The sequence below is a fragment of the Notolepis coatsorum genome, assembly GCF_963971535.1.
Source record: "Notolepis coatsorum genome assembly, chromosome: 20".
NCBI classification, from domain to species: domain Eukaryota; kingdom Metazoa; phylum Chordata; class Actinopteri; order Aulopiformes; family Paralepididae; genus Notolepis; species Notolepis coatsorum.
The window spans coordinates 69,955,072-69,976,913 of record NC_140184.1 but is presented as its reverse complement, the minus strand read 5'-3'; the positions used below and the strand labels follow the sequence as shown (position 1 = coordinate 69,976,913).

At 42.2% G+C, this 21,842-nt stretch overlaps 1 protein-coding gene across 1 annotated transcript in view; it reads left to right on the top strand.

The window, feature by feature from the left end:
- The window catches only part of phlpp2 (PH domain and leucine rich repeat protein phosphatase 2), a gene marked incomplete at its 3' end in the record, with an annotated part of 293,323 nt that overhangs the window by 225,253 nt on the left and 46,228 nt on the right, over positions 1-21,842 (top strand). Inside the window, 4 exon segments of the mRNA XM_084337142.1 lie at positions 952-1,098; positions 8,144-8,377; positions 12,027-12,229; positions 14,304-14,364. Coding sequence (XP_084193268.1) covers positions 952-1,098; positions 8,144-8,377; positions 12,027-12,229; positions 14,304-14,364 — 645 coding nt within the window.

The window sequence follows — 21,842 nt, the reverse complement described above, 5'->3', positions numbered from 1 at the left end:
ACCTTTAATCAGAGCACCATAACTGGACCACATACTGTACCACTTTAACATAACCTAGAGAGGTCAGTGGATCAAGGTTTGAATGCACTGGAATACACAAACGTCATGTAGAATGCATACTTTTACTTTAGATACTTAAGTACATTCAATAGCAAATACTTTTACTTAAGTAGAATTTGAATGACTTTTACTTTTACCAGAGTACTAATTTACTAAGATAGACCTGACAGTCAGCCGTCTGTGACGAGGAGTAGGAGAGAAAATGTTAGTAGGCTTCAGGGCCCAGGGGATATTGATCAGGAGAGGAGGAGAGGGTGAGAGACATCTGGGATGAGAACCAGAGTAGAGATGGTCGATGTACAAAAATAAATAAATATCACAATGTTTTTATGGCCTAACCCCCACGTTTGCATATCTTGAACATAGTTTGTCTAGCGGGGAAAATCTATATATTTTAAAATATTGATACATATATCAAGGAATCTGCATGAATTAGCCTTCTGTTCAATTGCCGGTCTGCTTCACGTCGGGCATAACTACGCCCCCTAGCTGTGATATGATATACCACGGCCTGTCGTGAGCTATTGCTTACATCAATAATTCTCCTCTCGCTCTCTTCCCCAGTTCTAAAATGTTTACATCTGTCTGCATCCTATCTGTATATAGTGGGAGGGGCTATGCACACACACTATATATAATATATAATTAGTTATGTAGTATGAACACATTTTAACGCATTAAATAATCCAAAATATTTTACTTATGACCTCAACATTTTTATTTGTATTGAATCTGAAAATGTGTGTGTCATTACACTTCGGTGTTGTATCGTTGGTTTCCCTCACTGTCACCACCTCTCTCTCTCTCTCTCTCTCTCTCTCTCTCTCTCTCTCTCTCTCTCTCTCTCTCTCTCTCTCTCTCTCTCTTTCTCTTTCTCTCCCCCCTCCCCAGGTTCTCCCAGCTGAAGAGCTTGAACCTGTCTCACAACCGCTTGGGTGTCTTCCCTGAGTCGTTATGTGAGATCCTCACTCTGACTGAGCTCAACCTCTCCTGTAATGGCCTCCACATGGTGCCAGTGCAGATAGGCAACCTGCTAAGGTGTGAGACACGTACAGTACACACATGCAGGCATGCACACACATCATTCCATCTTTGTTAAGTTCAATGTATTTTTATGATTTTATAGTAGCAGTGCAATGCTGAGAGTGATTGATTCACTATAGTAAATGTTGTAATGAACATGTTGTACTTGTGTGTCAACATTCGTTTGACATGATGTGAGTAAACAAGCTACCAAAATAATGAACAAACAACAAGCTTGTCTAGGGGATACATCTAGTATATAGATATTCAGAATACATAAACAACGAGCTTGTCTAGGGGATACATGTAGTATATAGATATTCAGAATACATAAACAAACGAGCTTGTCTAGGGGATACATCTAGTATATAGATATTCAGAATACATAAACAAACGAGCTTGTCTAGGGGATAAATGTAGTATATATATATATATATATATATATTAGGGATGTCCGATATTATCTGCCGATATCGGCATTAAAATGTGATATCGGAAAATATCGGTATCGGTTTTCAAATTTATTTATTTATTTTTTATATATTTTTATATTTCTATAACCTTTATTTACCCAGGCAAGCAAGTAAGAACAAATTCTGATTTTATTTATTGTCAAATGTATTCAGATTCAGATTCAGATTCCTTTATTGAGCCATTTGTGTAAAACACATTGGTAATTGTTGCAGCAATACAGTGTATGCATTTTTCTTTTTTCACAGTAAACAAACACCAACACAGACAAGAAACGAAAACAGTGCAGTGGGGGATTAATCAATAAATAAAATACATATATATATATATAAAGTGAAGTGTGCAGAGATCCAGTACGGACTAGTGCAGTGCAGTCAATGTCATTTAGCCAGTGTCACTTGGGGGCAGGGGGGGGGGGGGGGGTAATGCATAATGTTGTGTTAATTCCACAACAAGAGATATGTAATTACCTGAAATTATTCCATTTTTTGGGGGAGGAAACCCTGCATATATCGGTATCGGTTGATATCGGTATCGGAAATTAAGAGTTGGACAATATCTGTATATCGGTATTGGTAAAAAAGCCAATATCGAGCATCCCTAATATATATATATTAGATAAGAGCTGGGCATAGATATTTTTTTTTAATCTAGATTAATCTACCTGCAATCCTGGAATTAATCTAGATTAATCTAGATTAAAATGGCTCAAAAAAAAAAAGTCTGCCGAAGGGATTCAAAATATGTGTGTTTTACCCAAATAATGACCAGAAGTAAGTTCTTACTTTTTCTTTCCTTCTTACGTTTCTCAGGCCAGGTGGCCCATTACACCATGAGCCCATCTCCCGTTTCCAAAATGCTGTTTGAAAAAGCTGTTTTGCTATGATGAAATATCAAAATAATGTTCAATAAGATGTACTTGTGTTTAATAAATTGTTTTATTCAGAAGTTAACACAAATAAATAATATTACCAGTACAGAACAGTACAGTATCTAGCACACTCTCAGGAGCAGAACAGAAAGACGCATTTCAAACTTGAACTTGAACTATGTGACATGGCTAGCCCCTTCCGTGACTGCGATGTGCAGTAATATGCATATTAAAAAGCCAGCCCCTGGCTTGCACATCGCAGTCACGGAAGGGGCTATGACATGGCTTGACTCAATCAGTCCAATCTCTATTTCTCCTTCTTCCACCAGTCACTCAGGCAGACCAGCTTGTTCACATTGGCTGGTGACAAACTAGCTCTCCTCTTCTGCACAATATGGCCTGATAAAGAGAACCGTCTCTCGCAGACTGGCTACTCACACACACTGCTGCAGAAGCAGGTTTCTCAACAAATGTAATGTCCCGGGCCCCATTACAGTCAGAAATGTGGAAACTACTTTGTCCTCTTCAATTCCATTAGCTATAATGAAGTAGTCAAAACGTTCAGTGTAACAGTTCCATAACTCCACATTGTCATCAAACGGTCCAATATTTCCAATAACCCAAGCCATTTCTGTTGTAAACACTCACGATAGTCCAGTCGATCCTTCCTTTAGTGTGTAAAGTGGATTTCCTCTTCTTGTAGATGTTTCGAAGCTGCCGGGCCACGACGTGAGCTAACATGCTAACTCGCTAAGCTAACATGGTAAACAAAGGTCACGAGTCGGCGATGGACTTCTCTTGCATTGCGCAGATTCAGACGTCCTCATCGCCGAATTGTGTTATATCCTGAGGACTTCTTAACCTCACCTGTATAACAATGATTACCGGACCACGACTTTAGTTATTATTATTCAGACTACAGCTCATGTACATACGTGCAATCACTTCCGGGTAACACAGCACTACGGCAAGTATTTAAGGACAATACATCACACTTCCAGACACAACTTTGAGAATTAGATTAACGGCGTCAATTATATTATCGCGCAATACTAGTCTTGCGTTAACGCAGCACGTTAACACCGTTAACGGCCCAGCTCTAATATATATATTCAGAATATATAAACAAACAAGCTTGTCAAGGGGATACATCTACTATATTTATAAATATATACAGGTGCAGCTCAATAAATTAGAATATTGTGGAAAAGTCTATATATTTAGCTGTATTGATGCAGTCATTTGTGCAAAAGGAGCCCCAACCAAGTACTGAGTGAACATACATGAACATACTTTTCAGAAGGCCGACTTTTCTATATACAAAAGAAAAATACATCTATTTTAAAAATGTTATTGGTGATACAGACTTTTGGGCTTTCATGAGCTGTAAGACATAATCATCAAAATTAAAACAAATAAAGGCTTGAAATATTTCACTTTGTGTGTAATGAATCTATAATCCATGAGAGTTTTGCTTTTTTAATTGAATTACTGAAATAAAATAACTTTTCCACCATATTCTAATTTATCAAGCTGCACCTGTAGAATATATAAACAAACTAGCTTGTCTAGGGGATACATCTACTATATTTATATATACAGTATATATTATATATATTCAGAATATATAAACAAACAAGCTTGTCTAGGGGATAAATCTCTAGTATATTTATAATATATATATATATATAAACAAACAGCTTGTTTAGGAGCTAAATCTAGTATATTTATATATATATATTCAGAATATATATAAACAAACAGCTTGTCTAGGGGATACATCTAGTACAGGGGTTCTCAAAACCACGACCCCTTTTTATTTAGGAATTTCTTTGGCAACCCCACACGTAATGTATCGCATAATTTCAACGTGGAAATAAGGAATATCAAAATAAAAGCACACGTTGAACTTGATCATGCATATTTATTAGACAATTTTATTACAGCACTATGTTATCAATGAAATGAATGAATATTATCAACAAAAGCAACGGAATTGTTTCTGTATACACGTTTTGCTTTTGAAGAATAAAAAAAACGAGACTTAACACATTGAGTGCCACGGACGCGTTTTGTCGTTAGTTCATGCCGACCGTTGAGTGCCCCCGTCGCTATATAGTGTTTGTTTGTCTTTTTTTTTTTATTGGCGATTTTAATTCATATTTCATCAATCGAGCCTCGGGTTAGTGCTGCAGAGTCTCTCTGAGCTCAATTGGGAAGATACCGCCCCCTATCGTCTCTCCCTGTGTAACTGCACCCCATTACTTTACACTGATGCAGGGGCGGTGGCCAGTTTCCTCATTTTACTTTTCCGTCGAGGTATCTGAAGGATCGATTGTGCTCGCCGGCCCGGAAAACGCGTGGATTATGTATTTACAGGACCCAACACTGTAATCAATAAGCGTGATCGATATTTGGAATGGCGATCAGGAATTGGAATAATCTTTTTGGATAACATCTGATCTCATGTAAGGAATTTATTTTACCAGTCTTAGGATAATCAGAGCTGTTTTCACAGAGATATAAGCGTTTGCCCTATGCGTGTGTGTGTGTGTGTGTGTCTGTGTGTGCACGATCAGGAAATGAGAGAATCGATTTTTCAGCCCGCCTCTATAGCTATAGTACACATATACTATCGATAATCTAGCGTTTATTTGAAAACGATTCATAAATAGGCAGAAAAATGACAACGTTTTTGTGTATGCTAGAATATTCCAGTAAATGCCTTTTATCACGGAATCTATATATTTTCCTGAAAAATTAGGGCTTTTCAAAATGCTAATGTAATGCTAATGTTAATGGGAAGGTGTGCTTTTACATTTGAACAGTTCCATGATACGTGGCTGCGTTGTGGCGCAGATCCGCTTCTACTCTGATGCGAGATCTGTATCTATTTTTTAATGTCAGTGCTGAAAATCCGGCCTCACATATGTATATTGATGCAAAGGGGACAAGCTTTCTCGGCGCAGCATTACACAACACTGGGTACTCGTTCTGGACTGAATTGCGAGGGCCTGTCCAGTGAACTTGACTTTCTCGTCACACGAAAGATCAATTTGCGCCTCCTGCTCAAACAGTGGGAGGCCTGTTGCGTCATGCGTAATGAACGGATCTAGGATCCAGTTGTCCAAATGGTCTGTGCTCTCCGTGTAATAGCTCCGAAATTGTTCAATGAGCCCTTCTATGCGGCTACAGATGATGGGCATCAAATAATTTTTTGCAATATTCTGTTCCTCCAAAAAGCCATCAAGCTGAGTAAATACCCCAAAATCTCTGCTGATTATCCTGGAGTGCCACAATCCAGCTCTCCATTTTATATGCAAGTCCAAACAGGTCTGTGTCCGGACCTTGTAGTCCCAGATTCAATGCATTGAGGCGGTCAAAGATCTCGGCTAGATATGCCAGCTTTGCCAGCCATTCATTATCAGCACATTTCTCTGCCAATGGGTTGTTTTTGTCTGCAAGGAAAATCTGCGCTTCTTCTCTCTCTCCGCACTTCTGTCAACAAACCTATCCATTGCGAGTGTCAAGGTTACACATAAAAGGGCGGCCGGGTAGCGCAGCGGACTAAGCGCCTGTCTACCACCGCAGATACAGTGGGATCGAATCCAGCTGTGGTACCTCCGGCTTGGTCGGCCGTCCATACTGACACAATTGGCAGTGTCAGCGGGTGGGAAAGCCGGTGGGGTGGGTCCTGGTCGTTGTAAACAGCGACTCCTACAGTTCAGTCGGGGCGCCTGCACAGCGAGGAAAGGATCTGGGGGAGGTAGTGTGATCCTTCCACACGTTACACTCCCCCAGTGAGAGTCCGCGCTGCCAGGTGGAAAGAAGCGGTGGGCTGGCTACACATGTGTCGGAGGAAGCATGTGATAGTCTCCGCCCTCCCAGACCGACGGTAGGGGGTAGAGTGCGCAACGACCAGGAAGGGGGATTGGGAACAAACAAGCTTGTCTAGGGGATATATCTAGTATATATAGATAGATATTCAGAATATATAAACAAACAAGCTTGTTTAGGGGCTAAATCTAGTATATTTATATATATTCAGATTATATTAACAAACAAGCTTGTCTAGGGATACATCTAGTATATATATATAGCTGGTAAGGGTGGTAATGGGTCTTGGCCCTCGCACCCACATAGGGAGGAGTCACTTTCAGGAGCTAAACTGGCTTCCTGTGGAGGCCAGAGTTACCCATCTCAGACTATTATAAACCAAAGGTCCCCTAGATACCTCCAGAACTACTTCACCCCGGTCAACGAATCCCACAACCACAGAACTAGAGCAAGCATAGCAAACCTGAAGCCTGCTTCTTTCCGATCCAAACTGGGCCAGTGCTCCCTTACTTTCTCTGGAGCGCAGGATAGGAACAAGCTGCCTCTCCCCATCAAGCAGAGCTTGAGCCTCCACAGCTTCAAGAGAAGCGTCAGGAAGTGGCTCATGGACAGAATAGAGGAATAGCCCCCTATAGTTTGAATGGGTTTCCAATCAGTTTTTAGTTATTGTGGGGTATACAATTTTATACAATTTTAGCGATAGGTTAGTCTTCTAATGTTTTAAATGTATGTGTTTTGTGTTATTGTCGTGTTTTTGTTGTGGCCTAACAGCCCTGGGACCATGACGGAAATAAGGGTTTTACTCTTTCTCATGTTATCCTTTGGATCCTTGTTGTGTGTTTATAATCCATCAATAAAATCAATCAATAGATATTCAGAGTATATAAACAAACAAGCTTGTCTAGGGGATAAATCTAGTATATATATATGTATATTCAGAATATATAAACAAACAGACTTGTCTATTGGATAAATCTAGTATTTTCTTATATATTCAGACTATATAAACAAACAAGCTTAGATTTATTTAATTTAAGACATTATCAAATGGATTTACTGGGCTATTATATATATAATTGACAGTAGCATATGTGACTATATGAAATGTATTTTGAAGGTATAAATGTCTTCTTTACGCATGTACTGTTGGTAAATATTGTTTTATCCTGTATTTCAAGTTATGATGGGATCTGAAAGTTGCAAACGTGTTATTTTCCATCCAGCAAGTTGTAAAAGAAATTGTATATTGATATACTCAAAATAATCGGAATTGTGGCTTTTAATAGAGTCAGTGAAATGCGTAAAGTTCAGCTGTTTAATGTTACGCAACCAGATTAAATCAAGCATTTAATTCAGGCCAGTTTTCTCGGCTCACTTAATAGCCGAGAGCCTGATATACAATGAATGGATGTGACTTTGAATGTACACAAGCAGTGGGTTTAACTGTGGAACGAGTGGTTGTGGAACAGTAATAGCTTGATAGGCAGGTAGGAAGACCGGTAGATGGATCTGTCTCCGTCCCCCCAGTCTGCAGACCCTCTCTCTGGATGGAACCATAACCATTTCCTCTGTCTCCGTCCCCCCAGTCTGCAGACCCTCTCTCTGGATGGAAACATAACCATTTCTTCTGTCTCCGTCCCCCCAGTCTGCAGACCCTCTCTCTGGATGGAAACATAACCATTTCTTCTGTCTCCGTCCCCCCAGTCTGCAGACCCTCTCTCTGGATGGAAACATAACCATTTCCTCTGTCTCTGTCCCCCCAGCCTGCAGACCCTCTCTCTGGATGGAAACATAACCATTTCCTCTGTCTCCGTCCCCCCAGTCTGCAGACCCTCTCTCTGGATGGAAACATAACCATTTCTTCTGTCTCCGTCCCCCCAGCCTGCAGACCCTCTCTCTGGATGGAAACCACTTGAGCTCCCTACCAGAGGAGCTGGGAAGCTTGTCTCAGCTCAACAGCCTGGGGCTCTCCTTCAACAGCTTCCCTCACATCCCCGACGTGCTGGAGGGGCTCTGTGCCCTGGACAAGCTGGCCATGGCTGGGAACAGGGTGGAGAGTCTGGAGCTGGCGACCCTGGTGTCCAGAATGAGCCACCTGAAGAGCATCGACCTGCGGTGAGGAACAAGCCCAGAAACTGTTCTGAAACTCAAGCCCAGAAACTCTCTCTAGCTTTGCATGGGTGAAAAGATGTGTTTGTATTGTGTAGACATCGGTCAACAAGTCATTAGAATGATAGAAGCCTGCTTTGCTGAAACTATTCATTTAGCACGTGTGTGTGTGTGTGTGTGTGTGTGTGTGTGTGTGTGTGTGTGTGTGTGTGTGTGTGTGTGTGTGTGTGTGTGTGTGTGTGTGTGTGTGTGTGTGTGTGTGTGTGTGTGTGTGTGTGTGTGTGTGTGTGTGTGTGTGTGTGTGTGTGTGTGTGTGTGTGTGTGTGTGTGTGCTGAGGCTGCCTCACTAAGCCGTTTCTCCACACATTTATTTAGTTCTAGCAATAGGAATAAATCAAACCAACAATAAATAATATCATAGAGCAGAAGACAGTATATGGCATATTAATACAGTATATTCCACTATACAGTAGCTATATCCGTGGCGATCGGTTTATGTTACGAAGGATCAGATTAAACCGAATATATATATTTATTTATTGATATATATTGAATAGTATTTGTATATCGTTTGATATCCCTTGTATATTCCTTGTACATATACACGGAATATCCCTTTAGTCCAGCCCATAATATTTCATTCTCCTATTGGACAGCGGTCCACCGGCGCCAGGGACCGGCCCCCAGAGCCAAGTTCAAAGTCACCGACACGACATGTCTGTACTTGCCCGGCCCTGCCCAGGGATACGGCGACAGAAATGAGAGTGGCACTATTTGTTCACCGTGCGTATAAATACGGCGCAGGTGAATGTAGAAGACCCTTAGCCCCTTACCTCCGTACCCTTCGTGCACTTAGCATGTTACCGATAAGTTGAAGCCTCACCCACGATACAACGTGCGGTGAAGTATGGCCTGTTTGGCCTCAGAGTAGAGCATCGAGACCGCGTGCGAATTAATAACTGAATTGTCAGAGTTTGGCACTATACCGTCGAGTGCGACATATTTCTATTGAGTCTTTAATAGTCTATTTGTGTATAGTGTATCGTGCGGTTAGAATTCTATAGTGACCAGCATCTCCAACGCTTTCTCGTATTAGCTAGAGTGCTTATCCAGGCTGGGCCGACCGCATGGCGCTTTCACCCGAGGAGACCTAGGCGAAAACCGTATGGACATGTACACTGGATTAATCTACCCGACGACTACATAGCCTTTGCGGCTGGAATATATTTGCTTTGGTCCTATGATTTATGGAGCGGATAATCGCCGACGCCTGCACGTGTTGGATTTACCCCGAGAGGAGTCAAGTCGAGTCGGCGCTCAGAGAGCCTGAGGCCGCCTAGCTTTCTTCACTGTAGAGCTACAGTCTACAAGAGAACCAAGCTGTATTCTTCTGTGGATCAAGAGACTACTGCACCGGCTTCTGTACCTGAAGTCTCCCTAGTCATCGTTGACCAGACGTCCTACTACCGACAGATCTTCTACCCCCTTGCTGGCTTACAACCAGTGGGAACCCTTTCCCGTATCTCCCGCTATCACTAGTGTACCATAGATATAATTCCCTAAGATTCAGGTTGTATAATTACCTCCTGCGTAACCAGAGAATGGACATTCGTTATTGATTTGCCTACGCATACTCCTTTGCCTTACAAGTGCATTCAAAGAATAATGTAAAGTATCCTATGTACCTTTTGCTCCATTAAATACTTGATTAATACCTTTGACTGGAACCGATTTCATTGTGGGAAGTGTTCATCATATTCATATATCGTGTACTGTATGGCCAGTAATTAAAGTACATAAAGCGGTAGTGGTTTAATGATACCATACTTATCAATACAGTCAGGGAATTGTACCCCTCAGTTACAGTTTAGTTCTTATTAATTTAGTTTGCAGTGTGTGTGTGTAATGCTCACGATGCCTCATTGAGTCCGGACTATAAATGCAAAACATAATTGTTAATGATACAAATATTGTCGTATTTTTTATCATTATAATTATTTAATTCCACGGATGTCTGTAGTATCGGCAATTCCCAATGACTTGTCCCAGAGAAAGCTGTTGAAAACACGGGCGCACATCCGGTCTGTCCGACTTACGACTGCCTTTTCGAGTTCCTACATAAATCCTACAACAAATTTACACAAGCCGTTCGAGAATGCTGAATAAGTAAGTCAAGATTCAAGATTCAAGTAAGTAAATCGAGTTACGAAGGAATTCCTTGGTAACTATCACGTATGTCTGTTCAAGAATGAGGACCATTGTTTATACATCTGGCTCCATACTCTGGACAAGATAATCTCACTGATCTGGAACCAGATCGAGGGAGGGACTCTCATTCAACTCATCTCTGAGGGGGTTATGAGGGCAGGACAGCTTGACGTTTTAGAATCCACTGAGACCCTATTGCATTGACTAATGGGGTTAGAATCCTGGATACATATCCTGGTTAAGATTATTGGTGATCTCCTGACCACCAGTATCACATTACACAAGAGTAGGGCTGACCCCTATTAGTCGATTAGTCTGAGCCGTAGTCGACTGGCCAACCTCTTAGTCGAATATAATAAAAAAAAAAAAAAAAAATTATATATTTTTTTTGTCATTCTTTCCAAAAGAAAAGAGGCCTAGAAGCGTGGCTAACGCTAATGGCACGCATACCAGAGGCGAACTGCCTACGAAAACAGGCACAGAGGCACTGAAAGAGGATTTCACCCATCTAATGAACACACTAGACTAGACAAATATCAAGATGTATCCATCAGTGGACCAATTGCATGCTTTTGCAGAGGACAAGAAGCCTTCAGTCGACTCCTTCAGACATTAAGCACCCCCCACAGCCCAAATGGAATGATAAAAAAAATTAAAAGAAAAGAAAATATTTAAAATATTATACTTTATTTTTATTTATTTTTTGTCGACCAATAGTCGACTAACAGCACATTTTGGCCAATCATAGTCGACCATCCAAATCCTTAGTCGGGGACAGCCCTACACAAGAGTATACAACAAATATTACCATGGAAATGTAATGTCCACAGAACCCAACAGAAACCTGGATGAGGTGTTTACATGTGTCAGTATGTCACATGTAGTTAATATCAGCATGTCCCACTGATCATATTCAGGAAATTAGCGTATCCTGGCTACTATAAACGGCATATGGTGTTTACCTGTGCCAATTCCCCCCGCCAAAATAATTTATGGATATTGACATGCGTGTAACATACTCATTATTGGTACTCCACCTGTAATTAATTTCAAAATACCAAGGGCCACACAATATCATTAACACACAAGATAAAAAGTTAAGGTCCCACTAACATTATGGGAAAGAAGATACGTAGATACCAATTTCCTCTCTGTGCTGTTCAGTAGAAAGCTATCCGGCTGCAAGCTAGCCTAGCTTAGCACCAATTAATTGAAGCGGATATGGACCACTAGCATTAGCCAACAGCTAGGCTAAGCTGGTCCATATCCGCTTCCATTCATTGGTGCTAAGCCGGGCTAGCTTGCAGCTGGATAGCTTTCTACTGAACAGCACAGAGAGGAAACTTGTATCTATCTTCTTGTCCGACTCTGGAGAAGCCGGTAAGCGTATTTCCCATAATGTCGGCATGTTCCTTTTAACGTAATGTCTTGTCTCCCGCTGGTACAGTCTGAACGGCCTGCGCTGGGTGAAGAGCGAGAGCCTGGAGGCCGCCAAGCAGCTGACCCAGCTGGACCTGAGGGACAACCGCCTGGCCTCCCTGGACCTGAGCTCCGCCTGCAACCTGGAGACGCTGCACTGCCAACGCAACCAGCTGGGGGCGCTCACGCTCAGCGGCTTCACCCTGCGCACGCTCCACGCCACCAGCAACCGTGAGTGAAGCTCAGCCTCCTCTGCCCTACTACGGGAAAAGGCAGTAACTCGATGTTGTTGTTTTATTTTTTTTATTCTTTTAAGATCAGTCACTGAGTCACTCCAGTTTCACTCTGTGGAGTTGTTTCCTTTTCCCTTTGTAGACCAGTGTTTTACTGCTGCATGTACTGTATCTGCAGGCCTCTCTTTATGACATACCAGATTTGCAAATACAGTACTGTTTGTGATACAAAAAGAGTCCAGAAAAGAGAGTATATACATTTGACGTAGAAACTGTACATTGGAGGAGGTTGGGTATGTGGGGTGGGGTTGGGGGGGTGGGGGCGGACTGTACTTTGGAGGTGGTTGGGTGGGTGGGTGGGGGGGGGGGGGGGGTTGGGTAGGAGGGGGGGTTGGGTAGGAGGGGTGGGTGGGTGGGGGACACTGTACAACTGTACAAGCAAAACTGTACATTGGAATATTGACAAAACCATACTTGGTCATTTACTGTACATTGGAGGGGGTTGGGTTAGGACATTTACAGGGGCCAGTTTCGAATTGCAGTCTCCCGTAGGTGTTCTTTGAGAGTGTTTTTGAAAGTGGGTAGTGATTCACATTCCTTTACAGCTTTGGGTAGGGCGTTCCACATTGATGTGGCATAATTGCTAAACGTGTTTAGTCCCTTGTTTGAGCCGAATCTGGGTTTAATGTGGAGCTCCCTCTGGTGTTGTGATCGTGGTATTCACTGACCTTTGGGAAGTATTTTGACATGTACATGGGTACCTTGGTCGTGTAGTGTATCTTGTAGACCAGGCCCATTGCAAGTTGCTGTACTCTGTCGTCTACTCTAAGCCATCCTAGGTTGTCAAAGTGGGCAGGGGTGAGGTGGGTTCTAGGAGTAAGGTCAAGCAGTAGTCTGACCAGTTAGTTTTGAGATGTTTGTAATTTTGTTTTTAGCACCTTTGAGGTGCTTTGGTACCATGAGGTGCAAGCATAGTCGTAGTACCCTTGAATGAGTGCTCCTGCCAGAGTCTTCAGGGTATTCTTGTTTATCAGTGAGGAGATCCGGTACAAGAATCGAGTTCGTTGGTTGACTTTTTTTATTACATTGGATGCCATTTTGTCACAGGAAAGATTTGCCTCTAGGATGGAACCCAGGTAGGTAATTTCTTCTTTCCTTGTGACAATATTGTCACCCACTGTAACTGAGAAGCCGTCGATCTTGCTGAGTTTGTTATTTGAACCGAAGAGAATGGACTTGGTTTTGCCCATGTGTAATGATAGTTTGTTATCAGCGAGCCAGGTGCAGATTTTGCCTAGTTCCGAGCTGAGGGTTTTTTCAACCTGTAACTTGTTCTTGTCAGAGACCAGCAGGGCTGAGTCGTCCGCAAACAGGAACAAGTTGCAGTCACAAGCTGACGACATGTCATTTGCATAAATTAGGAACAGTAGCGGTCCTAGTATGCTTTCTTGTGGAACACCACAGCTCACTGTGAGGGGGGGGATAGGGTACCGTTTACCTCCACCATCTGTTCTCTCCCCTCCAGGTAGGATTGCATCCAGCTCACTGATAAACTATCAAAACCAATTGCTTTTAGCTTGTCAATCAGAATGGTGTGATTGACAGTGTCGAAGGCCTTTTGTAGGTCCAGCATGACCATGCCGCAGTATTTGCCCGCGTCCATCTCTGTTTCTCTCTCTTTATCTCTCTCTATCCCTCTCTCTCTCTTTATCTCTCTCTATCCCTCTCTATCTCTCTCTCCCTCTATCTCTCTCCCCCCTCTCTCTTTATCCCTATCTCTGTTTCTCTCTCTTTATCTCTCTATATCCCTCTCTATCTCTCTCTCTCTCTCTATCTCTCTCTCTCTCTCTCTCTCTATCTCTCTCTCTATCTCTCTCTCTATCTCTCTCTCTCCCTCTATCTCTCTCTATCTCTCTCTCTCTCTCTCTCTCTCTCTCTCTCTCTCTCTCTCTCTCTCTCTCTCTCTCTCTCTCTCTCTCTCTCTCTCTCTCTGCCGTTACATAAGCTCCATCCACAGGGCTGTGAGCGGCCCAGCTGCTTGGCTGCTGATCAGTGCTTTTATCTGCCCACAGGCCTGACCACAGTCAACATCTACCCCGTCCCCAACCAGCTGACACACATGGACCTCTCACGGTGAGTGCTGTGCCGGGGCGGAAGGAGAGGCCTCTTGTCTGGTTACACATTTCTCAATTAAGCCGCCGTGGTCTAAAAATATCAGCCAAGTACGTAACGTCTCCCTTTCTTATTAACATGGTTTCTTTTACACATTGTTGATTCACCGTGATTGGAGTACTTCAATTGTATATTTGAACTCGTATATCATAGATTTGGAGTATTGTGATTGTATGAAGATTTTTCATTATTATATTTCTTTATTATTTTGGGTTTTCTATAAGGGATTAGTTGGAAATATCACGATTCAATTGCGATTCTTGGGGTCGATCCTTGATTCATCATGATTATGTAGGTGATTTGATAGATTACATTCTAGATCGCCATGAACCTTGGTGCTTCAAAGCTCCTTTATTGTGCAAGTCTTTCTGCTCGGCTAATCCTGGCAATCTGTAGAATCTCGTGACCTAATGATATAATCGCTCAGACACAAGAGAAGAAATATGAGATAACATTGAATAGCGCTACTCTCCTCTCTCCCTGTCCAGTCCATGTCCATGAATGCAGCTCGCCCCTCTTCCTCATGTATGTATGCAGAGTCCTAGCACACAGTGTAATGGATAAATCAGGACTGACCATTCAGACTTATATGCCAGCTGTCGGAACACCACAACGCAGTGATTTAGCAGACACTATATCTGTCGAAGTGGGTTAATGGGCCGCTGGAATGAAAGAGTACAGCGAGAATCTAGAATTGCCACATTAGCATTTACCCGTGGCATTTCATGTAAGAGAGGAGCAGGGTGACGAACGAGGCAGAGTGAATGTAATATCAGATGCAGTGTCTGAGAGCTACTGCATCTACTGTGTGTCAAGGTGATTTATAAAATTATTTGGATTATAGTTTTGAACCGACGGTATTGATAGGATATATAAAGTAGGTTAAAAACTATAAGCAAATGATGTCGGGCTGCTGTGAAGGTCAAAATATCTGACCGAATGCTTTTCAAACACAACAAGCACAAAATACGCAGATCCCTACATGCCTGAAATAATTAAGAAATGTAAAAATTTGTGGTGGGACTCGATTACAATTTTTTATTGAATTAATTCGAGACTTTATAGTTAATTAATCGAAATTAATCACATTTTAATCGCATATCAATATTTGATGCGAAAAGCTAAATCTTTCATTTCAAATGAATTTTGGTATACGAGTGAATCAATGAATATACATTATACATACTTTTAAGCAGCAAAATCCTGTATTAGCTACTACACAGTAACACAGACCAACAGATCAATGCAATTTTTAACAAAGTGCAGCAATTTTAGGAATAATATATATATATAGCGCAAAGGACCTTTTGTAAACTCAAACACTTTCGAGGTAAAAGTAAAACACAGTACTTTCAAGTACATTCCAGAACAGTTGACAATTGAAAAAAAAACTCTTGATTGATCTCAATTTCTCTTATTTTTATTTTTTTTATGAACAAACCAGACTAAGAAAAAAAGTTATTTGCGATTTATTATACTTTATATAGCACATGCATGAGTCTGGTCTCCTTTGAAAGGTAACATTCTTACACAATAAATAAAAATCATCATGTGATTAAATGCATACATTTTTTTTACTTAATTCTTTCTGTAGTTAATTAATCTAAATTAATGCGATAAAGTCCCAGCCCTAATAAAAATAAAAATATAAATCTTTCATATCTTCTTCTGATAACATCATCTACCGAATGTATGTAGGCCTGTTGTTCTATATTCACGAGTTAGGCTTTAAAACATATATGACTGTAGGTCTAATTACTGATGGTAATTAGATAGATAGATATTTTTATTTGTCCACTTTCGTGGAAATGTGTCTTTGGCTTCACCATAGTTGCAATCAACAAGACAACACAGTAAAAACACCACACAGGCACAAAAGACATTGGCCTAAAACAGCCCAATATATAGACAAAACAAAAACAAAAACACAGACAGAGCTTCAGATACCTAACCAGCACCATGGTTAACATTTTAATCTAAGAATTCATTAGAGGAATGGCATGTGGGATGAAAGACTTCTTAAGACTTCTTAAATATATTTTCTGAAATTATTATTGAAATGCTCCATTAGCACCAGAGTTGAGGATCAAACCAGATATTTTGTAAATAAGATCTATAGAATGAGAATCAGTGGGTGTCCTGTACGCGTGTAGCTTATTGCCAGCGGAAGAGTGCAAGAATGCTTCCGCATTCGTCACCGCACGCCAGTACGGTAATGCGCCTTTCCTTTCGCCCCGCTCAGACAAATGCATGTAGTACATTGCAACACAACGCAGCATTTCTGCGTACATTGCAACGAATCACTTGGAGTTTGAAAGTGATATCAGAAGAAACTACTCAACCTCGGCTGTCTTTAACTATGAGTGAACACAACACATTGTAACGTTAACGCAGCGAGAGAGAAATAGGCTGTCTATTGCCTCGTGCTGCAGCACGGAAATAGGCTGTCTATTGCCATTCTCTAAGACAAACTCTAACCTTAACCAGCTCCTTAACAGCGCCTAAACTTAACCCTTCTAACCTTAAGCAACTCCGAAACAATGCCTAACCTTAACCAACTCCGAAACAATGCCTAAACTTAACCGGCGAAAGAATGCACATTAAAAAATGTTGCCATTCTCTAAGACAAACTCTAACCTTAACCAGCTCCTTAACAGCGCCTAAACTTAACCCTTCTAACCTTAAGCAACTCCGAAACAATGCCTAACCTTAACCAACTCCGAAACAATGCTTAAAGTTATGCCTAAACTTAACGGCGAAAGAATGCGAATGCACGTAAAAAAAAAAAAAAAAAAAAAGATTGAAGGGAATCGAACTTGCCAGCAACCAGATCCACAGCAATGCAGCTCCACAGCAATGCAGCGCTGCCAATTGAGCTAGTTCTGGATAGTAAAAAAGGGGGGATTACTGCTACATAATGCTGCCGCGACGGAGCTCCGCGGCAATATGTGTCGAACCAAGCGGGGATCTCATGCGCATGCGCGCGCGAGCGCGGCGCGAGCACCTCGCGGGCACCTCGCGAGCACGCCGGTGCACCTGGGCGAAGGAAAAGGAAATGCGCATTACCGTACTGGCGTGCGGTGACGAATGCGGAAGCATTCTTGCACTCTTCCGCTGGCAATAAGCTACACGCGTACAGGACACAGCAGTGCTCCTCAACCAGGCTGCAGCCAGAGCAGGAACAATACAACGTTTCAAGATCAAAGTAATCCAGCAGCACACCAGGAGTGTTCAAATCCACGTTCGTTTAATTAATCTTTGGAAGAGCGAATCTGAGGAAGCCATGATACAAAACGTGTTGTTCACTCCTATGTTTTATTTATGAATATAGCTGGTATGTGCTGAATTTATTTGATCTTGAAACATCTATAGAATATTCATTCTTTATGTTTTCAGGTCACCTTCTGCTAAAGGCCATGGCCACTTCTGGTTAATGCAGATACAGATGCGGGTGGAGTTGAACAGATACTTATTGTAAATAACCCCAAGAATGGTTTATTATTTTTTGAGTAATTACCTGTGTAATATTTGTGTTTAGGAATATTTACATTTATATATAATATGAATATCCAGGACTTTTTTGTTATTAGAATTGGTAGAAGCCTGTGTGTGTGTGACTTTAATTTATGTAAATCCATGTCGCGAGGCAGTGTTTTCCGGTCGCTGTCACGGGCTTTTGTTGACAGTTTGACAGTGCATTGCGAGAGAAGGAATACGCAACAAGTTTTAATGGACCCGTATGAGGCCATATCTCTTACGGTGGGAATGTTATTGTTTTAAAAGGAAATGTAATACGATGTAAAAGGATAAATAAAACAGTGATTATACCATCAGTACGTTTATAAGCCACTCAATATACGGGGATCCGTTACAGTAAGAGATTCACCTCTCCAACCGGCAATCAACTGTCTGCTCTCTAACGAGATTACAACTAACCGTCTACTCTTTAACGGAGATTACAACGAAAAGGACGACCTCCATGAATAAAAGTACATTACGGATCTAAAGGAACACTTTTATGGATGGACAGGACTACTTTTACGGACAAAAGGGATATGAGCAGCGTTGAGTTGAAGCGGTTGTGATAAAGGGAGCAACGGAAAAAGTCAAAACAATGGATGGATCTGGTGCTATTTTGCGCGACAAGGAAACAGACACAGAACAAGCTGTCAGACAAGAAAAAAAAGGAACATTGCAAAACAAAACAAATCTTGCTGATTATGAGGAAGATAATGATGCAGATTTAGTTAGGCTGTCAGAAAGAGTGCGAATCCCAACGGAAAAAATGCTAGTTTACCGTGAAGATGAACAGAACAAACGGGAAAAGAGACTTTTTAGTCTTTATGAACAGTGGAAAGCCCAAGCACGTGAAACACGGCAAGACCTAAAATCTGACAAAACAGATAATCAATTAGCACACCTTGCAGACAATTTGGAAAAAAGGAAATTTGACATCATGAAATTATATGATGAACTGAGAGTCCACGGCACGCCTGACACTGAGCTAAGGCGCAAAGTTGATGCTTGTGCAGCAGTAACGAGTGACATTGTCAAAATACTGAATGAGAGACTGACTGGTGTAAATGGAGAATACGATGCAGAACATGAAGGACAGCGCTTGCGTGAGCTAAGTAAGCCTCACTATGCCCGGTCCATTTTTAGTTCCTCTGCTTCAGAACTGTCTGGCAGTCATTATTCCACACACTCAAATGTTACAGTCAAGCGAGCAGAAGCAGCGGCAGAGTTAGCTGCAAAGGAGGCTGAATATAAGATGCTATTGGAGGAAAAGAGACAAAAGGAAAAAATCAGAGCTTTAGAGGAAGAACACAGGAAGGAATTGGATGAACACAAGGCAGAATTGGAAAGATTAGTTGAAAAAGACTTAAAGGCTGCCCAAGCAAGATTTGAAGTTTACGACAGAGAAGTGAAAGAGGAGTCTGATGTTCGGTCTGCCCATGTCTCTCTGCCATTCAGCTCCAACCCCCCTGCAACAATGCACCCTCGCATAGCTGCCCCTCCATCTCCTCCTGTTGATGTAATTTGCCTAGCACAGGCTATCCAGGACAGCATTGCTATTAACAGACTTCCAATGCCGGAGCCTACCGTGTTTAATGGCAATCCAATTGACTTTGTTGAATGGAAGTCTTCATTTATGTCTCTCATAGATGGTAAAAACATTTCCCCTGCCGACAAGCTGCACTACCTCAAGAGATATGTAGGTGGCGCAGCTAACAAATGCCTAGAAGGGACATTCTATTGCAGCGACAGCGAAGCGTATGGTGACGCTTGGAGCAAGCTCAACCAGAGGTACGGCCAACCTTTCATCATTCAAAGGGCCTTTAGAGAAAAGCTATCCACCTGGCCAAAAATACAGCATAAGGATGCGGAAGGGCTGAGGACCTTCTCAGATTACTTAAACGCCTGTGTGCAGGCCATGCCCCATGTAAAGGGTTTAAATATCCTAAACGACTGTGAGGAAAATCAAAAGTTAATACGGAAGCTGCCAGAGTGGATGGCCTCAAGTTGGAACCGGCAGGTGACAGCGCGTCTCAGGGAGGGAAAGGATTTTCCCAGCTTTGAAGACTTCGCCAAGTTCATGTCTATGGAGGCTGAAACTGCCTGCAATCCAATCACCTCCTTCTTTGCTCTCCATTCAGCTGAATCCAATCAAGACAGACTGAACACAAGGGTAAGCAAAGGAAACAAAGCTAGCGCTTTCAACACACAAACAGTGGTGGAAAATAATCAACAGACAACAACAAAAGAAAGGATCAAGACCCCTTGCATACTATGTCAGGATATCAGTCACCAGCTTTGCAAATGTCCAGACTTCATGAAAATGCAACTGGAACACAGAAGGACGTACGTCAAAGAGAAAAGACTGTGTTATGGATGTCTTAAGCCTGGTCACAGCGCTAAGGAGTGCCGGCATCGCCACACATGTGACTCATGCAAAGGACGACATCCCACCTGTCTTCACAATGACAGCTACAATGAAAGAGCAAAAAGGGAGAATTCATCACGACGCAGTGAAATGGAACCAACACCTGCTCTGTCCCTCAACGTCACCAGTCAAGGTCAGTCAGAAAACAGCTCCATGATCGTGCCGGTGTGGTTGTCTAAAGATGAGAATCCATCCACAGAAAAACTTGTGTACGCTCTATTAGATACACAAAGCGACACAACATTCATCGAGCAAGATCTATGTAAAGAACTACAGCTGACTACTTGCCCAGTCAAACTGAAACTCACTACCATGATGGGTGAAAATATGGTCTTTAAAAGTGAGTGGACATCTGGCCTGCGTGTGAGAGGATTCAACTCCATTGAGCACATCAATCTGCCTCCTGCTTACACCAAAGACTGCATACCTGTAAATAGAGAACACATACCAACACACGAAACGGCCAAAAGATGGCACCACCTCACAGCGATCGCAGACCAAATACCACCTCTCCTCAGTTGTGAAGTGGGGCTACTGATAGGCTACAATTGTCCAAGAAGTCTTGTACCCAGGCGGGTCATAACAGGAACAGATGATGAACCCTTTGCCATTCTCACAGACTTAGGGTGGAGTATCGTTGGCTGTTCAACACCACACTCTCCACAACTGTCAACCGGTCACTGTCACAGAGTAACCGTGAAGGAGATGCCTGCAGTGACTCCAATGGATGCAATCAGAATCCTTGAAACGGATTTCATAGACACTCAGGGAAACGACAAAATGGTCTCTCAAGAGGATTTGATCTTTCTAGACAAATTGAAGGAAAACATAAAGATAAACGAACATGGACATTACGAGATGCCACTCCCCTTCAGAGAGAGGCCATGCTTACCAGATAACAAGCAACTTGCTGCTGTGAGGCTCAGTCACCTGAAAAGGAAGTTCGATGGAAATGAAAGTTACAAGAAGGACTACACCAACTACATGAAGGACATCATCGACAGGGGTGACGTAGAGGAGTTTCACGTCTCAGAGAGGGACCGTGACTACCTACGCTTCCTTTGGTGGGAGAACGGCAACCTAAGCACCCCACCTCAAGAATACAGGATGAAGGTCCATCTTTTTGGAGCTGTATCTTCACCAGGGTGTGCAAACTACGGATTGAAGCAGCTCGCCAAAGAACACAGTCACACACACCCATTAGGGTCTCAGTTCATTACCAGAGACTTTTATGTAGACGACGGTGTTGCCAGTGTTGAGTCTGTTGAAAAGGCCATTCAAATGGCAAAAGAGGCACGTGAGCTGTGTGCAGAGAGAGGTTTACGCCTCCACAAATTTGTGTCGAACAACTGTGCTGTTCTCCAGAGCATTCCCTCAACAGAACTCGCCACAGACATTAAGGCAAAGAATCTCACATTCAACGACACAGCCCTAGAAAGAGCATTGGGAATAAACTGGAATGTCGAGAGTGACTGTTTCACCTTTAAAGTCACAA